This window comes from Takifugu rubripes, chromosome 1 (assembly GCF_901000725.2).
Source record: "Takifugu rubripes chromosome 1, fTakRub1.2, whole genome shotgun sequence".
In the NCBI taxonomy this organism is placed as follows: Eukaryota; Metazoa; Chordata; class Actinopteri; order Tetraodontiformes; family Tetraodontidae; genus Takifugu; species Takifugu rubripes.
Genome location: NC_042285.1, coordinates 2,849,329 through 2,874,432, shown reverse-complemented (window position 1 = coordinate 2,874,432; position 25,104 = coordinate 2,849,329). Strand labels below are relative to the sequence as shown.

Below are 25,104 nucleotides of genomic sequence, written 5' to 3'. Positions count from 1 at the left end.
TTTAAAGGAATCTAAATCGTGGTATAAAACCATTACCGGGCCCAATATGACAGCGTACCGTTATAACAGTGATGAAAAATGTCACCAATATCAAATAAATGATCGGTCGTTTTAGTCATTTGCTCAGGAAATGAAGGAAGCGGAGGAGAGAATCCTCCTCCATCGCCATCGCGTCCCAAATGCAGACCCAGAATCGAAACATTCCAGTGGGAATTAGCAAAATACCAGAGGAGGGAGTGTGAACGTGGACGTGTGTGTCTCCCTGGCAACATGTGAATGGAATCAGCGACCGTCCAATGGAGGCGCACCGCGCACACTCCGCTCCCACGCCAGGGTTTTGTCACCTCGGTGCGCTCCGCTGTTGGTGGGTCGGCTCGGCTAAACTTAGACCCGGGGTCACGGCACCGCCTCACGTCTGCTTCCCCTCCTGTGACGGACGGGCCGCCAAATGAATAACCCGCAGTGCTGTGGGAACATCGGGCAGGTTCGACCCGAGCTCATGGCGCAAGATGCCGTGAAGACATCTGGACGCAGGTCCGTGTGAAGACGTCACGGAGAGCCTCCGAACCGAACCAGGTTCCACCATAATCACACACTGCTACTGCCTCATCTCCAGCTTTCCCTCCGTTGCTGTGAACTATGAGAACCACAAGGTCCAGGGTCACATTAGGCCCTCAGCTCTTGCTGTGTTCACTCTCTACACACGCCTCTTCCATTTGCAAGTAAATGTCTTCTTTTTCTTCTATAAAACTGAGTATTTATGTCAAAGAAGAACCTCAGATGTGAAGAAGCCCACCAAATCGTGGTGTCTGGTTTCTACAAGCCGCAGTACCTGTTGTGTCCGCCAGGGGGCAGACGCTCGTCAAACCCTCCTAATGAGCCGAGAGGGGGTCATTGGGACAGCGCCCCCATCAGGTTATTACTCTGGTGACCATAGCAACGCTCATGACTTGCTGAGATGACAGAATACAAATTCAATCTCCCAAAGGCAGATTTGCCGACTTTATTACTGGATGAAAACTGCAAATAAAAAAATAAACCTTTAAAAACACAAACCAACCCAATGCTCAGAAAAAAAAAAACAACCTTTAAAAATTACACAGATACTTTGCCATCAATGTTTTATAACAAAAGACAATTAGAACCACATTGAAAGAGTTCTGGAATGGTTTTCCCAGGAGAAAATATTCAGAACTCTTCAACTTCCTGTTCACCAATACAGCACGTCTATATGGAGTGCAGAAGCGTCCCAGAGCGAAGGAAAGAGGGAGTTTAGAGCCTTCAACCATCTGGTTTTAAAGTCCACCTCGGGCGGACCTATCAAACCAGGCGTCCCAGGAGGACAGGTCCTGGACGCAGCCTCCAGACGGGTCACAGGAGAATCCAGCGGGACAGCAGTGCTTCTGGTCTGAGCAGCACACGGCCTGCGGAAAGGCAGATCAGTAACCATGACGATGGAGTTTCTACATCAGACTACATGAACCCCAACCATGGGACGGCAGTGAGGACGTACCCTCGGTGAGGGGCAGCAGGCCCACTCTGTGGCTGATGTTGGACAGCAAGTGTCCTCCTTGGGACAGTGGAATTCCCCCGTGCCTCCACATGACAGGACGCCTTGGGCTCCTCTGGACCTGGACTCTAGCACCCTCCTCTGGGGGACAGCAAAGACGGGCGCGCCGTGGTCCTTCTTCTCGCACGTGCCCGTCTCCGTGTTGCAGCTGTAGCCCTGAGGACAGCAGTGCTCGTGGTCGTTGCAGCACACCGCCTAGAGGGCAGAAGAAGAACTGACCGCATTTAAAAGCTGATAAAAGAGCGGAAGAATCAAAGCTTCAAACGGCCGTCGAGCAACAACCGACGGAGCGTTGGTGGCGTTCGGACCTTGACCAGCGGGCAGCAGCCCCACCCTCCGCTCTTCAGCTTGCAGCAGGTGGTTCCTGCCGGACAGCTGCTCCGGTCGTCACACGGGACGTCCGTAACGGCGCCCGGCCGAGCCGCGGCGCTCAGTTTGGTGAACCAGGGCGTAACCAGGGGGCCCTTTGAGCAGGAACGGCGGTGGGGGTCACAGCGGTGCCCCCTGGGGCAGCAGTGGTCCCCGTCCTCACAACAAACCGCCTGAGGAAGAGCAGAGGTCAAAGCCTGACCCGGTTCGCCTCTGGCGGCGTGAACCCGTCACACCTACGTTCGGGACGGGGCAGCAGCCCCATCGGCGCGTCTCCTGCATGAAGCAGCAGCTGGTGTCTCGAGGGCAGCTGGTCCGGTCGTCACACATGACCCCGGCTGGCCGAGCCGGACCGGACGCCGCCCCGCTGGGCTCCTCCTGCCGGGCCGGAACCTTCCGCAGCCACGGCCGAGTGTCTCCGCCGGCCACGTCACAGGTCTGGAACGCCAGGTTACATCGGTAGCCTTTAGGACAGCAGTGCTCGCCATCGCTGCAGCACACGGCCTGGGAGGGGGGGGGGGAAGGACACGTGAGTCCAAATCTTCAGAACTCCTAAATAGAGACGCTCCCCCCAGCACTGACCTCAGGCAGCGGGCAGCAGGCCCACTGACCCGACGCCATTTTGCAGCAGGTGGAGCCTCCCGGACACGACGTTTGCTCGTCGCACTGCACCGCCGAGGTGGACGCAGGCACCTTTTCAACCCAGCGGAGGGGAGGACGACCCCCCGACTGGCCGTCGCAGGTTTGAGTCTCCAGGTTACAGATGGTGTCGTGAGGGCAGCAGTGGACGTGATCGTCACAGCACACAGCCTGGAACACAAGACGGGTCCAGGCCCGGATCAGTCGGCAGTCCTCATCTAAAAAAAGAGCCGAGCAGTCTGGCCCCGCCCACCCCGACATTACCTGCGCCAACGGGCAACAGGCCCAGCCTCCTTCTAGCGTCCTACAGCAGGTGGAGTCCCCGGGACACGTCGTGGACTCGTCGCACTTGTTGTTGTCGATCTTGATTGGAACAACAGGCGTCGCGCCTGTGGAATCACGGGCCGGCATTAGCACGTTAGCGTCGGTTGTCCTGGTCTCGGCTGCGGTTGCCGCAAAAACACGAGTACCTTCGCCGGGGACGGCGGCGATCCTCAGCATTGGGACTGGCGTGGCGCCGGACACGCAGGCGTCGTGCTCCAGGTCGCAGCGCGTGCCTGCAGGGCAGCAGCGCTCGTGATCGCTGCAGCACACAGCCTGCAAGAGTCAGAGTAAAGTCTCGACGACCTTTCCAGGATGATGAAGAAAAGGGGGTTCGTTCTTGTTCATGTACCGTATTGGCCCGAATATAAGACGACCCTGATTATAAGACGACCCCCTCTTTTCCAAGACTCAAGTTTGAAAAAAAAAAAAAAATTTTATACAGAAAATAATTACAGTACATCTGAAACAAATGATTATATCTTCGACCCACTTTTCTCCAGATTGTCGCTACGTTTCTCTATTTTCTGTTATCTCTTATTTTCTTTTCTTTCTTATCGCTATTTTTTATTTTTCTTCTTCGTGCTACCGTTATTTTTATTTTTCGTGACAGGGGTTCGCTTTGGCCTGGGGAGTTAAGTTCAGCATTCGCTTTAAAGATATCTGGAGCCATCTAGCGTTGTGAATGGGTATAATGTCTAGACCGCGAATGTAAGACGACCCCCACTTTTTCAGTCTTATTTCAACGCAAAAAACACCGTCTTATATTCGGGCCAATACCGTATGTCTGTAGGTGCACCTGTTGGAGCGGGCAGCAGCCGTAGGCGCCGCTGGCTAGCTGGCAGCATGTGTGGCCGAGTTGGCAGCGGCTTTTTCCATCAGGACATATTATAGAAGCCTCTGGGGAAACAGACTAGCGATGATTAGCAGCGCGTCATCAGCACGCAGCCGACAGCCGGCCGGGCCCGGAACTGCTCACCTGGATGCTCTGCTCTCGTGGTGGCCGGAACTTTGTGCATCATGGGGAACCACTGCTGCGATGGCGAAACGCACTTGGAGCGAGCGAGATCACACCTCGTTCCTTCCGGGCAACAGTGGAGCTTGTCCTCGCAGCACACGGCCTGTTGAAAAGGAGGACGATTACCATCATTCTGGGGCAGCCGCATGACCAAAACCAGCCTGACACCAGGGCTCGACGACCTTTACAACCTACTTTCAGACAATGACGGCTACGACAGATAGCGGAGAACAATGCTGTCATGTTTGGTTTCCACATATCAAAGTTCTGCCAACGGATCGGCTCAAAAGTCTTACGTTGCTGAACAGGCAACAGCCCATGGAACCACTGGGAAGCTGGCAGCAAGTGGCGCCATCCGGACACATGGTCTTAGAATCAGGACAGATGACCCCAGTCAGCCCAGCCTGGACCCGAGGGGCGGCAGGAAGTCGGCTCAACCAGGGCAAAGAAACCGTTTTGTTGACACATTTGTGGTGTTCCAGGTCACAAAGCGTCCCCTGGTAGCAGCAGTGCAGATGGTCGGAGCAACATTCAGCCTGTAGAGTCAAGACAACACCCCTTATTAATGAGGGAATTCGTTCCCTTTTCTCCCCGACACACCTTTCAGTCACCAACACGACCCCGGGGGGACTCACATGCGGTAGCGGGCAGCAGCTGTATCCACCTGCGGAGTTCCTGCAGCAGGTGTTCCTGTCCTCACACGTGCCTCCATCAGGACAAACCAGCGCCGCGCTCAGGTTGAGGAGAGCCAGAAGCAGGATCGACGTCTGCAGAGCCTGAATACAGGAGACAGAATGTGTGATAACAAACCGGATTTGACCAGATCTGCAAGCACTAACTGGAAAAGCTGCCTCCACCAGGAAGTGGAAAATCACAGAGGCTGTATTGAGGGCAACAGAATGGTGATAAGAGAAGGCACAGGGCAGATTTTCAAACATTCCCGATGATAAAATAGATTTCAACAATGGAACAGTCGGGCTCTTTCCCATAAAGTTCGTGTCCTTGGTGCAAAGCTCAGAGCCACTTATCAGCTTCACACATTGTGTTTAAAAACTGAGCAATTTTAGTGACTTTCTGGGTAAAAGGCGAGCAGACAAAAAGCAATCCAACGTTAAATTCCCAATTTACTTTGGGCTGTCAGTGACTGCAATATAAAAGGATCAAGGACGGTCATATGAGAAGAGATTTCACTTTACTTTTTTTTTTTTGCAGTTTCTAAAAAAGGAGATGGGAGCAAAAGAAAAGGGAGGAAAGAATACTTAAGTGATTCACTGTAAATCATACAGCTGCAGATTCGCTGAGTCATTACAGCCCAACATGTTCAAAAGTGTCTGCATCTCTTTACTTTCGTTTTCTTTGTGTCTCTAACGTGTTGTTCACATTGCCAGACAGGCTTTCACAGCTGTCTGCCAGTCAGAAGAACTCCCTCAGCTGTCAGTATATCTATTAACTGCCTAAATGATGAGGCGAACACAGCTTTCAGGCCCTCCAATTACCTTTTGTTGTACTGTCAGGAATCAGGACACCGAATAAATATTAATAAATAAGATCCGCTTACCGTCATTATTAGCAGCTGTCTTGTTGGAGTAGAAGAACTTCAGGTATTAGCAACAAAAGGCACAAGTGTACATACTCCGAACCTGGAAAAGAAAAGTTAATTCAACACAAGAATAACGAGATAAGCTTGTCCAGTTGGCTTTAGCTAGCGGCTAACGACAGAGCTAGCTGAGCCGGCAGAACAAAGCCGGATAAACATATTCTGTGTTAACAAAACCTGAATATTTGCCGCAACTTGCCTGTCCGGCGCAGTTTGTCCAGCTGTCACATTAACGTTGCTCCTAAAGGCAAATTTCGCAGGAGAAACCAAGGCGGAATTTAAGCGTTGGTCAATTAATCACGTGACCCGCATCCCACGTGACCACGCTGCGCGTTCCCGTTAAAGGGGAAGTGCAACAAAAGAAAACTACGGATCCGAGGATAAATGTAGATTTAAAGTCATCAGTAGAATCAAGCCCCCGTAACAGTGATTTTTTTAAAAAAACGCTAATTAGCACCTGCGTCTAAAAAAATCAAATGTTTTATGATTATTACTTAAGACAGGCTAAATATTAGCTGTCAACAATCACCGTAGAAGTGAAGGTATAGATTTGGAAAATTCATCACCACGGACATTAACTGTGGGAACCATTTTATTAAGTTGTCTCATGTACAGAAACAATTTACAGTTTACAAACAACTGACCGGATTTGTGAAGCATATGATTTACTGTGCAGGATGAAGGCCTACAGATCATTCCTTATGACTGGCATACCCCTCCGTTTGTCTTCAGGGGGCTCCGTTCTGTTCCGTCCAAGAACAACGTCCATTAACAGCTACAGAGAAAGCCGTTGTCCTCATATCAAATCAAAAAGCAAGCAAGGAAAGCCACAATTGCACAACTCAGTAATATTTCTATATCTTTTCCAAATAAAAACAAACCAAACATTTACAGCAGGAAACACAACGGATCAGTAGGAATCCTTTCACGGTTCAAGACTCGGGCCACGCTTCCGGGTGCAGGCTGTGGACACGGGCGTATAAACAGCAAGCGGATGGCGGAAAATTCAAACGTGACGCTTGTACAGCGATTTTCCCACGAACCACACAAAAGTCTTCAAGTTTTCTAAAGTGACAAGTCCTCACAAATCTGCTAGATGAAAACAATTCACAGTCCCCGATGCAGGCAGTGACGATGCTAAAAACAGCGTGAGCATGTTGGTCAGTATGTTAATATTGTAAACATTCACGACCGGAAGTGGATTTCGTTAGATCTGGGGGGGAAATCAGGGTTATCATCATTTGGCAACACCCTTCGACGCATCAGTGCATCCAGATTTGTGCCAAACGTCGTGGAACGGTGAAAAAAAACTACCAAAAACACCCTAGTCTACATGTTTACATGCACAATATACACATAAAATCTCGTATAGTTTGTCGTAGCATTTACAGGTTTGGTGGAAAAGAGGAAAAAGATTCAATAGTAGGAATAGCCGCAGGAAAAAGTGGTCAGTTTTGGCAGGCATGCTCCCCAGTGACGCGCCTTGGTGTTAACGCAGTGTGCTTATTGGGCGGCGGCTAAGGTGACAGCTAACTGCATCTTCAGAGGGACCTGCATGCCGATCACTCGATCCAGTGAGAAAAAAGGCACTTACAGGAGAGAAGTGGGATAGATCCCGTCTGCAAACGACCCCGGGTGGCCTCAGCAGGTTATTACAGAGGCCAGGCTTCAAGTACGGAGGTCATTAGATCAAAGAGCATGAGTATAGATGGTCGAGGGGAGCTGCCCAACAATGGGGCTGAAGCATCTCATTCGCCCTGTGGTGATTGGCTACGGGAAAGTCATAAGCCCCTCCCCTTTCCTCTCTGAAGAGGGTTGTTGTCAGGTTATTCAGAGTCCTCCTGCTTATAAGGGCAAGAACGCCGACCCCGTCAAGGCGAGACAACAGCGTCGGTGGTTACAGATCCTCCATCTTTGCGTCACGTCTTGGTGGTTTAGGGGTCGTCCGTGCAGGAGCCTGAACTACTTTGGGGGGCTTTTGGTGCCTTCGGTTTACATTCACCTACATGCAACCTTTCAATACCAAATCATCTTTTGAGGTGTGGGAGCCTATTTACAACAATTCATAGAGAGAAAGGCAGAAAGTTTTGGCAGAATCATCGACCACGGAGACAGAAAGGAACAATGGCGACGTTTTAAACCATTACCGAGTCACGCATGAACAAACCACAGCAGAGAGAAGAAATCAAGAACATCCCTGAAGGAGCAAAACGCTAGTGAGCACGTTGTTAGAGAGTCATCGTCCATTCACAGGGTTCTGAAAACAGGCGTCCATATGAAAGGTATAGGAATATTTTCAACCATCAGTCTCTGTTTAATCCAAGAAGAGAAGAACTAAAACACCACAAAATCAATTAAAAAAACAGAACTAAACCTAAGTCACCGGGTATCAATGTGTTATCAAATCATTGTAAGTGCTTTAACGTCGGATTTTGCTCTACAAATGGCTATTTCCACAGTCGGAGGCTCAGACGATGTTCGAGTGACGTGAAGGGTGACAGAACTGGACAGTTTCCGTGGAAACCAGCAAGATGGACTGACAGTGAGAGCACACCAGCAGGAACACGGAGGTCAAACAGCAACCTGGGGATGGGCCAGCAGGTGTGGTTGTGCTTGTTGATTTGTTTTCCACGCCATTTTCCACCCCCCCCACCCCCGCCGGTCCAAAAGAGTTTGAAGAGCTCACTTCCTGGGGTGGAAGACCATCAGGGGCCTGTCTTCGATCTTCTGCCAGGGGCTCTTTTTGTTCTCGTCCTTGTCCTCAGGATCGTCCTCGGGGCTGGTCATGGAGTCGCGGCGGTTCTCGCTGTTGCTACTGCGGCTGCTGTTCCCGCGGCTCCGCCCCCTCCTGGTGATGGTGGATCCCCGGGAAGAAGGACCCTCATCCAGTAGAGGGGTGAGGGAGTTTTCTTCCGGTGAGACCGGGCGTCCTTCGCTGCTGCTGGGCTCGCTGTGGTCCGGGTACGCCAGTTTGGAGTAACTCTTCCCGCCGCCGCCGCCGCCGCCGCCGCCGACCCCGTGGCCCTTCCTGCCTCCCGTCCCCCAGCGGTCGTCTTTTCCTTTACGGTTTGCTGCCAGTTTGCGTTCTTGGGCCTCCAGAGGTGGGTCCAGGTTGTTATCTTGGCCGGTGTTGCCCGGCCCACTTAAGAACCCACCGCCGCCCGCGAGGTCGCTGCCAACGTCGATGTAGGAGTGGCGCACGTAGGCGTTGGCGCGCCCGTCCAGGGAGATGAACCACGCCTTGGGGTGCTGTTTGACGCCGAGCTCCAGCAGCTTCTTCTCAGTCAACGCCTGCAGTTCCCCGTTCATCTGAGCCATGGTGCTGTCGTTGAAGAGCACGGGGATGGTCACGGGACCCCCGGAGGAGTCGGACGCCCAGCTGGGCTCCCCCGATTCGTCGCCGTGGGAACCGCCTTGCTGCTGCTGCAGCTGTTGACCGTGTTTCTGCGAGTGGTGGTGAGGGTGCTGCTGGCCTCCTCCCATCTGGGCCCCGTCCTTGTCCTGGTCCTTCTGGTCTTTGCCGTCTTTCCCGGAGAACTCGGTGGGCAGGCGCATGTAGTGGGCGGGGATGACCAGGGTGGGCACCATGCTCCTGTACATGTTGTCCTTCATCTGATCCAGGGAGCTGCAGAAGATGATCTGACCCGGTTGTGTGTTGAGGGAAGTGGGCCTGGCAAGACTCTCCGCAGCCGCCGCAGAATATTCCGGCGGCTTGTCCGACTGACTCGGCACGTAGCCTTGGAAGCGAGGCGGGGACGCAGGGTCGGCGGAGTACCCGCGATTGTCGTTGGCACTGTGGTGCCGGTGGTACTCGGACTCCTTGGCTTCCATGGGGCTGTAGCTCCGGTTGTAGTCTTCGTGCAGCAGCGGCTTGTCCAGATTGTTGGTCTCTGTGGCGCGCGTGACCTTCATGGGGAAGCTTTCGCCCCGTTGAGGAACGCTGGCGTTTTTCCCTTTGGCGTGTCGCAGCATGTGAGCAGGAACGTGCTTGGTCAGGTCCTCGCGTGAGCTCTGGTAGTCACGGGATGGAGACATTTCCGCTTTGTCGTTGGAGGCTCCGGGTTCAACGTGGCCGCCGCAGATGAGATTCAGGCGTGACGTGGACGTGCCCTGGTCTCTCTTAGCTCCGTTCAGGTTGGACGTGTGAGGTTTGCCCTGCTGACGACGAGGTTTTAAACACTTCCGCCTGAAAGACAACCAGAAGCTGAAGGTCACCTTCTACGTGCAGGACGCCACCACCAGAGTTGGTGAGCAAAAGCAAGGGTGGCTTCCACTCTAGAACGTCTGCCCCCCACCTGCAGTAGTAGAGCAGCACACAGAGCAGGATGAGCACCAGCAGGGCCAAAGAGCCCAAGATGGAGAGCAGGAACAGGGTGTGGTAGGTGGTGATGTCCCTCAAGCCTGGATGGGACAGACCCAGCCCTGTAGGACAAAGCAGCCTTTATTTATTTACTCTCCATGTGTCCTAAAGTGCTCCCAGAACCTGTTTAACAACTGGTGACGATACAGGTTTCAACACAATAACAAGTGTGTGTCTTCCTGGTTAGCTCGGCTTTGTCGTCTCCCTACCTGAGGATGACGGGAAGGCGGCCAGCCAGTATCCCATCTGAGCCACCATCACGTTCCAAACGAACTGCGATCCATCTTTTTGGATGTAGCCGGTCCCGTTCCTGACCCACAGTCCTGCACAGAGCGTCGTTAGATGGCGCAATACTGAAACGCGGAGATCCAGGGTCAAACTCACCCGTCTGAGGCTGATACAGCCACACGGGGACGCTCGTGGCCATCCTGTTATGGGTGTCCGACGGCAGCGGCACGGAGACGTGGATCGGATCCGAGACTTGGATCGCTCCTCCGTCCTTGTCAAAGAGCTGGACGCTGATGACGGCCAGAGCCACCAGGTCCGTCCAGCCTGTTTCTGAACATCAGCAGCAACAGCGTTAAAATCGGAGAGAAGAGCCGGCGACCAGCTGACCGACCGTGGTCGGATCAGGCCGCTCCCATAAATACCGGCCAGTGGCATCAGGAAACAAACACCTGAACTGTTGCCCTCCTGCCCTAGCAGGAAAGGGAAACCTCCGATCTCGTACTGAGTTCTGGCTGTGGTCAACGCCGCCGACAGCGCCGTGTAGTTGTTGTTTGGGGGCAGCAGGAGGGACTTCCTCTGGAGCTGCACCAGTGGCTGATTACGAGCTCCTGCAGGGACGTTAAAACTCACATGTCACCTGGTCGTGTCGCCTCCTGACCGACTCACATTTGTCTGATATGCTGTCCTGGTTTGTTTTGTAAATCTTCTTTACCTGGTGAGCCCGAGAGCACCTGGAGGACGTCATCGTACAGAATTAGTGTTCCCGGCCGCTGAGCGAGCAGGTACAGGCTGACTGATGCGTACACTGTAAAAAATAAAACCAAAACAGGGAGTTAAAAACAAAAGAGGCGCTTAAACAAACGGACGCAGCCGAGCATCAAACCATCACGTGACGGGCTGACGGTAAGTTCTCACAGGGGATACGGCTGGAGTGCCAGGGCACAGAGTTGGTGACGTAGTTCCGCTTGGAGGCCGTTATGATGACCGACGATCCCGTGCGGTACAGGAATCCCACCCTCACCACGCCATCGCCGTCGGCCCTGACTGACGCCAAGATGGCCGACTGGTTCCCGTGAACCTCCACCCGAGCGTCCGCCAACGGGGAAAGATCGCTGTTGTCGAATACCTGGACTTTTATTTGCACCTCTGCGAGAACAGAAACAGAAATTCAATCCCAGAATGCATTGCACGCACGCTGCATCTTAAAATCTGCATCTTTAAAGCTAAAAACATGAACGCCTGTGAAGGGATGATTGACAGCTGAGCTGCCATAGTCATTATGTGGGCGGGAACTCGATGGCGGCGAGTCAGCAGTGTCATCAGGACTTGGTCTAATTTTATACAGTGACAGAAGGTGTGAGACCATCGGCCACGTTGGTCCTGCTGTTATGACAGTTGTGATGACGCTGACGATGATGATGATGATGATGATGATGATGATGTCCTGTCATCCCGGTCACATCATAAATCCATGGCGTGGCTCTTTCTGCTCCTCATCCCCTCGTGTTTTTCTGCCCCAGAACATTTTGTTTCTCCAATCCTCCCTCTTGGACCGCAGGGATGTGGGTCACGCTGGTGACGTTGCCATGGATACATGCTGACTCTCCGAAAGCTGGCCGAGGCTTCCTGGGCTCAGCTACGAGCTGGCGTGATGTTAGAGCCCCCGGTGGCAAAACTGAAGCCTCCGACCGCGGCATTCAGGAAATAATGTGTGTTTGCTCTTTTCTCTGTGTGTGTGTGTGTGTGTGTGTGTGTGTGTGTGTGTGTGTGTGTGTGTGTGTGTGTGTGAGAAAACTGCCAGCCATGACCACAGTTTGGTGGATAAAGGCTCTGTTGTGTGTGTGTGGTGAGGATTTCCTCCATCTGTGGAGAGCTGCAGTTTGAAGCAGCCCCATTATCAGAAACACTGAGATCCAGTGAAGCAGAAACCAGAGCAACGGGAACACACACACACACACACACACACACACAGAGACACACGCACGCACACACACACAGTTGTGTAGGGAAAAGTGCCACTTCTGAAGAACTATCCCTTTAACTCCAGCTCAGACTCAGACGTGACATAGATGATGAGCACAGAACGACATGAGAGAAAAGAAGAGATTTTAGACTCGTTATCATCAGTTCATCTGCTCTCTTATCTGGTTCTGAGAGGAGTAAATGTTCTAAAGGTCCAGGTCACCCTCACAGACGGACCAAAGACACCCACAGTCCTTCACCTCTGACGGGCAGGAGGTCGGATCCCATGGACGGTCGATCGGTCTGCAGGTGATCTAATCAATGAATCAGCTCAAAGCACAACATCGACGTCCTGCCCGATGTACGGGGGGGGGGGGGGGGGCAGATCAATAACAGAAAACATGGCGCTTTGGTTCGATCTGATCTGAATTGCTTTCTCATAGTCCAAAAAGCTTTATCGTAAAATCAACATGCTCACTTATCAACAACCAAAACAGCGATTCTAGACGAAACTGATAGAGCCTGAGGCGAAATGCCCTCGTCTGCCCCCTGGCGGCGGGCTGCAGGGGTGGGTGCTGACGCTGGACTCCTGAACAAAAGCACAGAATCAGCTCAGGTCCACAGTATTTGCACTGTGCGCACAGACTGTGATCATCGGTGCAGATAAAATAGCTTCCAGCCTGAATAATGCATCGTAATTACATAATGTTCCTCCGAAGCGCATCTCGGTATAAACACTCGTGTTTTTGAAGCTGCTGCTGCTTCAGAACCTCTCAGAAGTGGCTCGTTTTTGCCCTTTTTGGACCACAGAACCGTCAACCCTGAAGCCACGCTGCTGTTCGGCCCATTATTGTTCCTGACATGACAACTGTGTTCCGGGCCCGGATCTCTGCACAACAACACCAGGGTGGGCCTCTGTGGCCCCCTCTCGAACATCAATCCAGCCTCCTGTGGACAATCCGAGCGCAAATGCATCATCTGACACCAGCGTCCAGAACATGAAAGCGCTGCGGCTGCTAAAGGCCATAAAATGCAACCACTCCCATCTCCTCATTGTGCTGCACCCCCCCCCCCGTATGGCGACTCACCGACGGGAAGATCTGGCAGTGATTTGGCCAGCGCCTCCCAAACCATCCACCCCAGGAGCAGCGAGCGGTAGACGCAGTGTGCTGGCATCTCTGCGGCTACATGTCTCGTCGCAGCTTCGCGTCCATATCGGAGCTCCGACGCTCCCCCTCACGCCTCAGACGTGCGTCTGATGCCGGGCTGTGATCGGAGATGCTGCCGCGCGGGGCTGCGGGGGCTTCGCCTTGTTTTTATTGTCTGGAGGACAGAAAAGAGACCGAGGTTTCCCTCTGCTGGCGGAAGAGGGGACTGCAGCCTCGACAGAAGTGCATCATGGGAAATCACCCGCTTTAATGCTATTATATGTGGATGGTGATGATTAGAGGCACAAATAAAAAGTAATAAAATCAAAATTTCTCTGGATTCTGATTTTCTCACCAGTCATTTTGTTTCTATAAAAAAATCAACACAATATTTGTTCATATGCAGGTCATGTTTTGGCAATCCCATAATATTACAAATATTAAGGGATCTATTTGCTCGGCCACTGTAAAAAATTCCACATATCTAACTTCATTTTAAAACAAGTATATAAAAATGTGACTCTAGCTGCAAATATGTTGCTACACTTCTGTTTTGGTTTAATTACACAGTAACATGAGTTTTACATTAAAAGTCTGACATGTTGTTGACCAAGCTGATGTTTTACAGACACAATAAAACATCTGTTTCCATTCAACAGCAGAATGAATCCGTTATCAGCCATGATGAGGTGGAGGCAGATTTAGAGTTTTAAAACTATAAAATACATTTCAGTTCTTTTTAAAACCTCATACCAGGAGTCAAATTGTTGGCTCGTGCAGCTATAAATTCAAAACAGGGGTTATATAACTAAACATTTAAAACATTTAAGGCCCTCTAAGGGTAGAAAAATATAATAAAAAAAAGAATTGTTTTTTCGGTGGAGTTTTAATAGTTTTAAATGAGAAACAAGCTTCACTCACACACGTTAGCATTTAGCTCCTGAAGATGTGAGTTATCTGTTTTTCCATCCTCTGGTCTTTGAAACAAGATTATTTAGGTTCCTTTTCTAGTTAAAGAAGAATAAAATCAAGCTTGTTTTGCAAACACAACCTTTACTTTGTGAACATTTGTCCTGTAATCTGGTCCTTTATCTAATTGTCCTCTAATGGCTTCATAAAGGTAATGTGATTTAAACTGAGCCGGCTGCTTAGAACATGATACGACAAATTAAATCTCCACTGATTAAATATATACCAATGAGCTGAAATTGAAAGCCACCATCAAAGTGCCCCTCCTGTGGTAGATTCTGCCGAGAACACACATCCATCGCTGTCGTTAGTGGTAGAACGTCGAGAAGGTTGAGGGATCTGGGAGAACCTCCCAGTAGATTCCTGTGGATCCCCAGAGTCTGAAAGTGAAAATTCATTAAGATTTTCTGGGTCCAAAACGTGCTAAACTGTGGAAAGGAAGGAGCGGAGGCAGTAAATGCAGCCTGATTTGCTGATGTTCCGACATGCCGTCGCTCGCCCCATCAGAACCAGTAATCTGGGCCCTCTGATCCCAGTAAGCTCCAGGACTTTGGGGGGATCATCCCCGATCAGCGGCAGTCACAGTTGGACAGAAAAGGGGATTTCTGAAAGGGTCCCATTCTTTCAGGACGGTTGAATGATCCGGTTTTACCTGTGGGTTCTGTTCATGCGCTGTTGGACCTTATGTTTACGGCCATGATGGGCACCTCCAAGCCAGGTTCCATCAGCCTCAGGGCTCCTTCTTAGGCCTCCTGCTTCTTTTTGGGCTCCAAAATTCAGATGTAAGCTCCGTTTTCAGTGTTTGCAGGTGGTTTTGCGGATGTTTCTGCCAGTATAAATATTCCTGCTTCCAGCAGAACCTCCAGCAGATCCACACCTGAACACAAACACCTCTCAGAGCTGGACCCAGCATTCCTGCCCAGCATATCGCTCCAACAGGCCAGCCGCTTTTATACGTTAGATCTTAATTAGACTGTTGCTCTCATATCTATTTTAACAGATATTTATCATTGATGTCATTGGATTTTGTTATTTTGCACAGTGGAACACAGAAATAAACCCGACTTCTTCTTGGATTCTGGTGCCATTTAACATCCATTATCTATTTCTCTGTGTAACAGGACCCTCGACACAGCTCCGCTTCACCCTTTTCGCCACCTTTTCTCCCGACTCGGTTACTATTATTATTTCAGTCGCGTCAATCTTCTCCTCTTCAAGTGCGTTTCGTCATTTCCACCTCTGTCATTCGTTTCCCAGTTAAATGGGCAGAATTATGTAAAACAGCACCGCTATAATTTGTGCTGTGAATTCACTTTACGTCCTCAAATGTTCATCATTAATTCATTCATTCGATTCAGTTATTTTTAATGTCCTCTGCAGAGAACACCCATCATTCACTGACTGCAGGGTTTGGATTTGACCTTCGGGTTATGTTGCCTTTTTTAGACTTAGCGAACCGATGAGCTACAAGAGGGCTGATCAAGTGAAGAATGAAGGCCGTGCAGAGCCCAAAGATCTGTCCTCAGGTCATGAATCCTGCTCCGGTTAGTAGATCCGTACGACCAAGTGAGCGAGTGAGCTACAAAGATCATGACTGAGATACACCAGAACCAAAAATGTCAGATAAAAATACTTCTGATTCTACCACGAGGAAGAAAAAACCTGGCAGCAATATCAACAGAAATACTGAGTCTCTTAAATAAACTCTAATTTATCCCTTTAAGTTATTTTTATTTTATTTTTTTTAACCAGAAATTAATGTTCAAATAACAAATCAAAGCTAACTGCAAACTTGGTCTGTGATGCTAAATGTTGGCTAACTGAGAAGGCTAGAGCTGTCTTCCTCTTTTGAGCCGAACTTATATGTTATTATTATATATTATATAGTGTCAAAAACATTTAATCATATAAACCAAAGCATTTTAGATCAAAACCTGTCAAACTGCAATTCAAATAGCTGGACCAGTTATCACTGCTCACATTTAATTCCCAGATATATATTTAAAAAATTCTGTATGAATGTAGAATATGTTTATTAAAACCAACAACTCACACAACTTTCATAAACATGTTTTATTTACTGTCCGTTCTTTGAAAAAACAAACATCATTAGAGATTCACAAACATCCGTGAAATGATCTTAATGAATCCATCATGGTTGAGTATTATTACTAATGACCCCCGCTGGTAATAAAGGTCATTTCTGGGGGGGGTAAACAGCGCGTGGGGGCAGGTTTCCCGCAGCAAACAGGTTGCAGTTGTTTGGCGCCCCCCCGCTGCAGGGAGCAGGAGCCGCCTGCAGGGGGCGCAGCGGAGCCGGAAATACAGCTTCCTGGTGACAGGTGACCTTTGTCACAGCGCGCCTCTCAGGGCAGCAGGGGGCAGATCCCAGATCGGATCCCAGAGGTCCACTGGGACGGTGCTGGAGGCCACCTCACCTGCTGCCCCCGTCACCACCGAAGAAGACGCTAAATATTAAACGCAGATGATATCGCCAAACGCTCGCCGAGCAACGTGAACGGCTCCAATTACAGTGAAATAAATGATTGTTGAGAGCAGGAAACCGTGAAGCTCCGCCTCCTCCTCGCCCTCTCCCGGTTACCTTTCCTGGATTGATCATTCATCCGCAGGTTTGCAGCAGGCCCGGGGACGACGATGTTCCCTTCAAATAATAATAGGAGGACGTGTCCAGAGTCTCACAGGCCTACGTGGAGACACCCGTGGTCCCCCTCGGGGCAGATGTCAGGTGGAGTTGCCCAGAAAACGTCTGAATCCGGGATTTATCGTCCCTGAATCAAAGAATCCCATTCAAGCTTGGAAACAAGGCTTCCTGCTTTGTTCTCCTCATCTGAGCTGCAGAGGATGCGGCAATGAAATGCAGATTCACCTCCAGGCGCCGGTTCTGCAGCACGCAGAAGACGTTTCGCCTCCTAAAACAGACGGGAGGCGGCGTGTTTTATTTAAGAGCATGATTAACATGGAGATTAGGGAGTGGGCGGGGCTTCTGGGGACGACGGGAAGAAGAAAGATCAGCCAAGAAAGATCAAAAACCAGGAAATACAGTGAAGATCAAAGCAGCTGATGAGGTCCCTCAGTTTGGGCCTGTGTTGGACATCGTTGGACCCAAACATCTGCATCGCCCCCTGGTGGACGGCTGCAGCTCACAGATTACTCACAGATTGCCTCCATATGAATTATGGCCCCCCAGGAGGTCCCCATAGGACTATATAACCAATCCAAGGCAGCGGTCGGGCGTGTTTGGCAGCGGTCGTCTCCGTCCACCTTTGTCCTCGCGGCGTCCACTTCCGGCGTGCGTCCGGTCCCCTGTCCGGGGCTCCGGCCCGCTGCGACTCCATCCTCATCTCTAATGGCTCCTGGAGCTGAGAAACTGTCCGGCTGACATTTACGCGGAACAACAAGCTCCGAGTCGGTGCGTGATAATTAATACGTGAGGAGCCCGCACCCCCCGCACCCCCACCCCCCCGCGTCTCGGCGAGGCGCCTGCTGGGCCCGTTTTATTTTTAGCGGCTTGGTCTTTGATTAAAATACGACTCTCCTGCTGACCTTCATACCTGCAGCTCTGCCGGGTCCTCGGGAGCGTCGCCGCCTGATAAATAAAGACCTGCCAGCAGAACCGCTGACAAGACATAATCAATTCTGCTCATAACGGGCCAGAACCTGGGGGGGGGGGGGGGGGGCACGCTTCCTCCACAAATCCGTCCTCCACCACCGCGTCGGCGCCAGGAGGAACACAAGCGACGGTCTTGACTTTGCCAGTCCTCTAACACCACGTTGTTGCCGGGAGGAGGGTCGTTTCAAGCTCCTCGACATCTCCAGCATCCGCGGATTCGGTACAAAATATCCAAACGCGTTGGAATTCCCTAAAGCGGCACGGAAAAGGGCCCGAAATTCCCGAATTCCGACCACAATCGGGACTTTTCTGGCCTCGCGGCTCACGACGGGCTGTTTTTTCGTTGTTATGGGTTACAAAAAGGAGGATTTCAGAAATGTTATTGATCCGTGCAGGCGGATTAAGGACAGCTGACGGATGACGGGGACGGGGGGGGGGGGGGGGGGGGGGGGGGGTGTGTGTGACAGGGGTGGAGGGGGGGGGGTGACCAGGCCGGAGGAGCGCCAGGCGACCACGGCCGGCGCTTCATTACTGGAATGGATGAAGGCAGCGGAAACGTGACAAAGGTCATTTTTATTCCCGCTGGATGACGAGCGCTCGTCCCCCCCCCCCCCCCCTCGTCCCCCCGTCCCGCGCTTCCATCGTTCATTCTGTCAGTGTGGGATTCTTTTACACGTCTCCGGCGTCTCCAATGTCCCGTCGCCATGGAGGCGTGTGTCCGTCCCTCGGGTAAACCTGGAAATCTGACGGGAATGCCTGTCAAATCTCCGGCCTCTGATTGCGTTTTCGCTCCCTCACACACTCGCCTGCTCTCCGTTGTCATCGGCGACCATATCATGATGTAATTCAAATGTCCTCCCTCCAAATATGACTGACAGGAAGTGTCCCCCCCCCCCCCCCCCCAAGAGGACTAGAGATGAAGCGCTGTATAATTCCACACCCTTCATTGAAGAATGCTCCAGTGTGATCACATAACAATAATCCTGCAGGACCCTCTGGCCTCTGCCCCCCCCCCCCCCCACACACACACACACACACACACAGGACAGAAAATGTCACAGCTCTTCACATGTATGAGGGCTATGCTAATGAGGCCACTCCACATGAATTAGGTGTAAATGAACCCAGAAAGGTTAGCGTGTAGCGGCGAGTCTTTGTCCGGCAGCCTCGTTAGCATGCGCGCGGCTCTCTCCTGCTCCGCAGGTGCATCCCGCTCCATCACGTAATCAATACCTCATCCACCGAAGTCGTCATTAATAACTGGGACGGGCTATTGGGGCCGTCGTTCTGCTCGAGGGCCGACGCCTGTTGTTGTTTACAGCATCGGTTGCGTCTTTGTTTACTCCTCACACATCTGTCCTCATGTGTGTGTGTGTGTGTGTGTGTGTGTGTGTGTTCACATTTACCACATACTGAGCACCAAACTCTTCATTCTACTAGCTAAGTAGGACCATCTTGATGCTCCTCACAACTTCAAAGGACTGTTTGAGGGTAAATCATCTTTCCTATAAGTTCCCGTAATCCTTTTTTTGGCATTTGGACTGGACGGGAAGGGGGGGGGGGGTGTCTTATCCCTCAGCATAGGAACCCTTTAGTACGTCTCATGATTTCCACCCAGGGTAGCCATCGTCTCTGTTAATCTTTAAACACAGCCGTTCTAATTCCTGTAATACCTGTTGTTTCCATCAGATGAAGCCTCGGTCATCTGTTCAAGGCTGTTCAAAATCTAACTTTGTCTTCGGACTTTTCCTGCCTCTTCATTCAACATCAGAAAAATCGATCCCAACCCAGCAGAAACCCGACCGCTGGTGCCAGTCGCGGCGATGTGGTGAAGCTGCGTCGGGGGGGGTCCGGAGTGCGGCGGTGCGTCAAGGCCGCTGCTGCCGGTGGAGCTCCACTGGCTGGGCTCTAGATGGATCTGGTCCCTCTTCACTCCTCCTCAAATCTCCACTCTTGATTGTGTCTCTCACCGTAAGTCATTCGGTGGATGGAAGTCCCCAAACAGATAGGAATGTGAGGATGTGTGTGTGGGTGTGTGTGTGTGTGTGCATGCGTGTGTGTGTGTGTGTGGGTGTGTGTGTGTGTGTTGCTCTTGTTTTGAGTTGTTGCCACACCTGTGCACTGTGTTTTACTGGCACGTTCATAGCAACACATGAAGCGCTTCCAACAATAGCAAACACCAGGCTGCTTAATGCACACACACAACCACACACACACACACCCAACCACACACGCACACACACACACACACACACGCTGCATTTTTCTAGGTCACCATATCGCTGAGTGACTTGACAAGTTTTCCTATCTCAGAAAGCTTTTAAAGTTTTTTTTTAATGTGGCGACTGAATTGAGGATTATGCAAGTTTCCCTGCTGACAATTCGAGGACTTTAAAATTGCTTTAGTAAAAAAGGAAAACAACCCAAAATAAAAAAAACAAAAAACAACAAAACCAACCACCGGAAACAATTTCACCTCCACATCTCCGTGATGCTGGCTCGTGTAGGGCTGCCCGCATGGAGGCGGAGGTGCTCGCATCCTTCCTCAAAGCCAACAAATGGGAGCTTGAACAGAAACTGGATGGAAACTCTGGAGTTTCCTCACGTTAGCGCCTCCGTGGTCGCGGGCTAACACCTGCTACGCTAATTGCCCTGATTCCGCACATGCTACTTAGCGCACCAGATTCATACGACTCTTCACATCTGGAGCGGAAAGCTCTCAGCCATCAAAGGAATCACACGACCCAAATGTTTCCCGTCACCCCTGACACAGATCAAAGCAGATCAAAGCGGTCCTGCCCTGACCGCTGATCTTTAAATCAGGGTTTCGGGTTTTCGTTTCCTATATTTTAGTGGCGAGGAGGCTCCAGGAGAGCCGAGCCGTCCTGTCCCTGTGCACCTGTTCCTGACATTAATCCCGGGCCTCCTGGACGCCCAACGCCAGATTGTTCTACGGGCCAAGTGGCAGCATATGGCCGCATCCCTCCTGCGACGCTTCTGTTTCACCCTCACGCAGGACTCGCCACTTTCAGCCGACGCCAGCTCCCAATGCTCAGAGAGAACACGATCCTCATTTCCGTTGCCAGAACCCTCCGACCTACCTCGGTTTAAACACCTTAAAACCTGTCATTTTCCTCGGATTCGGCTCCAAATTCAGCGGAAGATGCGGAAAATTGAGGCGTTGTAGGTGCGGCAGGACAACGTTGTCACCTTTTTCTGAGGTTTGGGGACGTTTTCTTGGGTCAATCCATCTCAAAAATTCTGCTTGGGATGCCTCCTCGTGTCCAACTGGGAAAAGACACATGGCAGATTCAGCAGGGGATTATGTTGGAAGGATTATGCATCCCATCTGGCCTGGGAACACCTCTGGATCCCCCAGGAGGACCTGGAACAGGCTGCAAGGAAGAGGGAGGTCCAGATCCCCCTCTGGGCTTCACCCGACGGGAGAGCGGAAAACGGAGGCTGGATGAGGAATTCTCAGTTCCAGCCTCTGAAATCTATAATCAATAACAGATGTTTCACCTTACAAACTGTGTGTCTGAGCAGGTTAGCGAGCTAAGCTAAGGCTAAGTCAGGGGTCGGCAACCCAAAATGCTGGAAGAGCCATGTTGGACCAAAAAAACAAAACAAATCTGTCTGGAGCCGCCTTATATTGGGCTCATAATGAAGGCAACACATGCTGTAAGTGTCTGTATTAGCGGTATTAGCCTACTTTCCAAATGATAAGTAGGCTACAGATACATAATGAGCATTCATGACTGTAGCTACACCGGTCCAATGAAATAATGGCCACATCATACAGATGTCTTTTTAAAAGTTTTACTCCCAACTCTCGCTCTCTGTTACTGCACCGCCTGACCCACGATGCCACGGGTGCGACCTCTGAACCCTACACGCGACCTATGACTCTATCAAAGGAAACAGACATAAAGAACAATGCATTTTTAAGCCATTTCAACAATAACGATTTGAGACATTCAATGACCGTTTTAAATATGTAAAATAAATATTGACTGAATTTTTCAATTAACATGTCTCTCCGATAGTTACAATGATGAAATGTTTATTTTCCCTGCAGCACATCCTGGAGAGAATGACGCCCCATGTGACCACTCTGCTGTACGATGGCGCTTTAAGTTTAACTTCCATTATAATGAGGTGTTGAAATTAAATATTTATTATTCACATTTTTACAGCAGTGGAAACTTGTTTGTCACGTTTTTCCTCCTACAGAAATTATATTAAAACAATTTCCACTTTTTTAAAAAAAAAAGCTCCAGGGAGCCACTAGGGCGGCGGAGTTAAAAGGCCTTCTGATGCTAACGCTAATTGCCGGTGTCCTGTCGACGCCGGTCGACGGTCAGTTTTCTTTAAACTAGCTTAAATTAAATATATAAATATATCCACTTCTCCCTCACACCGACTTAAATATTATCAATTCATGAACACAAACCGCTGCGCTAAAGCTATTTCGGAGCCACTGACCTACAAAGAAGCATTATTTAATCAGACGTGACAAGGCGACGCCCAGGCAGAACGTCAGCGGATCAAAGAAAACGGCTAGGCTAATACGCTAATGCTAATAACCCGAGGAAAAGTTGTATCATGTGCATCTGTGGACTCGATGAGTCGGCGTGGCGCCATCAAAACTGGAGCGGCTGCACGCGTGGTTGGAGGGGGAGGACGACTGGAGCCGAGGACGCCACCATTCCGATCGGGGAGGCCCTCAGGTGATCCCGCCAAAGGCGACGGAGGGGCGGGCCCTTCTTTTAGGCGCGGCGCCGGAGTCGTGCTAGCATCAGCCGCCTCGTTCATGCTTCACGACAGCTCGCACGTTGATCCGCAGCGGCCAGATGACGACTTGTGCGCTCGCAGTCCCGCAGATGGACGCCGCTCGCGTGACGAGGCGACCGCAGATCCTCCGCAAACATCCGCGCTCCTGCCGGGCCCCCCGCCGCTCCAGTCACGACGAGGCGCGGCCACGACACCCGAGCCGCTGACAGATGGCGTGCATTGATCATCTCGCTGCTCCGCTCTATTCTGCTGGGAAACGCTGGATTCCGGCATGTGTGCGAAGTTCCCCGACCCGTGAAACCCACTCAGCCGTGGTCACGGTCACGCCACTGACACAGACGGGATGATTGGCACCTCGCCACTCGCCCCCGCTGTGCTAACGCGGCGCTGGCGGATCGTCTGGAATCATCTGCATGCGCAATAAAGACACTTCAAACGGCGCCACGGCTGTTTACGGCGGCAGCTTCCCTGGACGCCGCATCTGTCTCTGCATCTGCCTCCGGGTTGTTACGGCAACGCTGCGGTGACATTCAGGCTAACCCGTCGCTAAGCTAGGCCGCTAATTGGTGTTTGCGCTCCTCTTTTGTGAGGGCCCCTGTGTCACACCTGTGTCACCGCCGCTCCTGCCGCTTGTCACGCCCAAATCTGGTGGCGGTGGCTCCGGTGGTGGTTCTGGTTCTGGTCAGGCGGCGTGCACCGACCTGGCCTTTAAACTCCGGGGATAAATGAGTTCTCCTCGAGCGGGTCCGTCCATTGTGTTCCGTCGCTCCTCTCCTCACTTCACCTGTCAGCCGCGTTAGCCTCGCTGCTGATGGCGGCGCGCGTTGCGGGCCGTGATGGCTGGAATCTTCCGTATTTAGACGCGTTCCCCCGGAGCTCCACCTTCGGGGGCCCGGGGGCCTCGGGGCCGCGGGCTCGCTAATGCGGAACGACAGGTTTTATCTAATGGGCCTTCAGAACGTGACGTTAATTAAAACGCATCGGTTCAATTATCGCGCAAACATTTGCTGAGGTTCCTCCGGAAGACGGCCATAACGTTGCGTTTAAATCCACCGCCCCCCCACCCCCCATCACCCACACACACACACACACCCAACCCACCCCCCAGGAAGAAGAACAAAGATCTTGTCTCTTCCTGTTCGTGCCTGCGTTGTCCTCAGGCCTGTGGAGACGTCTCCAGCTCCATCGGCCCTGCACGTGTGGGCAGAAGGTAAATTGAGCCTGGGATTAGAGGGGGGGGGGGGGGGGGGGGGGGGAGGTGTGTGTGTGGGGAGGGGGGGGCGCGATGGACAGCTCCTACGGCTGCAGGAAAGATTAGAATGAACATCCAACACAACCATGAAGACCAAAACGAATGGTTCCACCGCAGCATGCAGGGTGAGCAGCACCTGTGCCTCCCCCCACCCCCACAAACACACACACACACACACACACACACACACACACACACACACACGGACAGGTGAGCCTGCGAGTGGGAACACTGTGTCCTGCATGGTTCACACTAATGATACAAATCAGCATATAAACCGGTTGTCCACAGCCTGTCTCCACTGCTGAGCCTCTATGGGGGGTGGGGGGTGGGGGGTGGGGGGTTTAGGGTGTGTGTATGTGTGTGTGTGTGTTGGGGGGGGGCACTGTCACTTTGGGTTAAAGCATCTGCTGAATAATGCCTCCTTGTATGTCAGAGCCCCAGTACAGAAGCACCCAAAGACTTGGCAGCACTGTATGTGGACATGAGCCCCCACCCCACCCCCAACCTGCTGGTGAGGGAATATCATGTCATGTTGGCGTAACGTGTACCATAAAATATTGAGTAGGATTTAAACAAGAGGAGCGGGACTCGTCCCGTAGATCATTCTCATCACGCATTCATGAGCGGATGAATTTTTCAAACCCTCGGGACAGAAAATAAATGAAATAAATCTCATCAAAATAAGGCAAAGGATCTGAATCTGAATCAAACGATCGAAGCCGAGCGGTCCGGACCTCGCCGAGGGCCGCTCATCGCTCAGGGAAGGCCAAAATAAAAATCAAAAAATCAAATCAAATCAAATATTCCACGGTTTTATTGCAGAAGTTAAACAACCAGTGATCAATAGTGTTTCCGATGATTCCGCTGAGACTAAAGTCGCCTTATTTTGGTTTTTTAATCAAGAGGATCCTGCAGAGCCAACAGCAGCTAAAATCCAGCTATTGATCCCGCGTCTCCCATTAAATCGCCTGTTATTGAAGCAGCTGCAGCACTAAAAAGATGATTTACGGAGGAGTTTGTCCTCCGCTTCCCCGTAAATCACGGGAAAAGTGGCGCTCCGCTCGGCTCCGCGTCGCCCTGCCGAAATCACCACTTATAATGTGGTTAAATGACGCTTCGGGGTAATAATTGACACATCAGAGAGCAGCCAGATCATATCTCAAATCAACAGACGTGCACGGAGGAACGGAAACGCGGGGCAGGAAGTGCAGATCCGCCAAACTTCCCCCATTCTGACAACTGG

General features: G+C 51.3%; 2 protein-coding genes across 4 annotated transcripts; both read right to left on the bottom strand.

Moving 5' to 3' along the window:
• Positions 1-973: 973 nt before the first annotated feature.
• On the bottom strand, positions 974-8,144 carry grnb (granulin b). 3 transcript variants are annotated; one of them, XM_029851567.1, is made up of 13 exons: positions 6,159-8,144; positions 5,476-5,557; positions 4,553-4,693; positions 4,214-4,453; positions 3,879-4,020; positions 3,699-3,799; positions 3,049-3,175; positions 2,843-2,967; positions 2,522-2,749; positions 2,180-2,443; positions 1,879-2,112; positions 1,514-1,765; positions 974-1,424 (listed from the first exon to the last, which is right to left on the bottom strand). In XM_029851567.1, exons 2-13 carry the CDS (start codon positions 5,479-5,481, stop codon positions 1,296-1,298), a joined length of 1,989 nt encoding a protein of 662 aa, XP_029707427.1. In that variant the 5' UTR covers positions 5,482-5,557; positions 6,159-8,144; the 3' UTR covers positions 974-1,295. The 3 variants fall into 3 exon arrangements, with proteins under 3 accessions (XP_029707427.1, XP_011607377.2, XP_011607323.2); XM_011609075.2 differs by lacking the exon at positions 6,159-8,144 and adding an exon at positions 5,692-5,824; XM_011609021.2 differs by lacking the exon at positions 6,159-8,144 and adding an exon at positions 5,714-5,808.
• Positions 8,145-8,166: 22 nt separating this feature from the next.
• On the bottom strand, positions 8,167-13,401 carry fam171a2b (family with sequence similarity 171 member A2b). Its single transcript, XM_003961110.3, has 8 exons — positions 13,153-13,401; positions 11,018-11,248; positions 10,815-10,907; positions 10,552-10,710; positions 10,259-10,432; positions 10,084-10,197; positions 9,810-9,936; positions 8,167-9,700 (listed from the first exon to the last, which is right to left on the bottom strand). Exons 1-8 carry the CDS (start codon positions 13,238-13,240, stop codon positions 8,197-8,199), a joined length of 2,490 nt encoding a protein of 829 aa, XP_003961159.2. The 5' UTR covers positions 13,241-13,401; the 3' UTR covers positions 8,167-8,196.
• Positions 13,402-25,104: the final 11,703 nt, after the last annotated feature.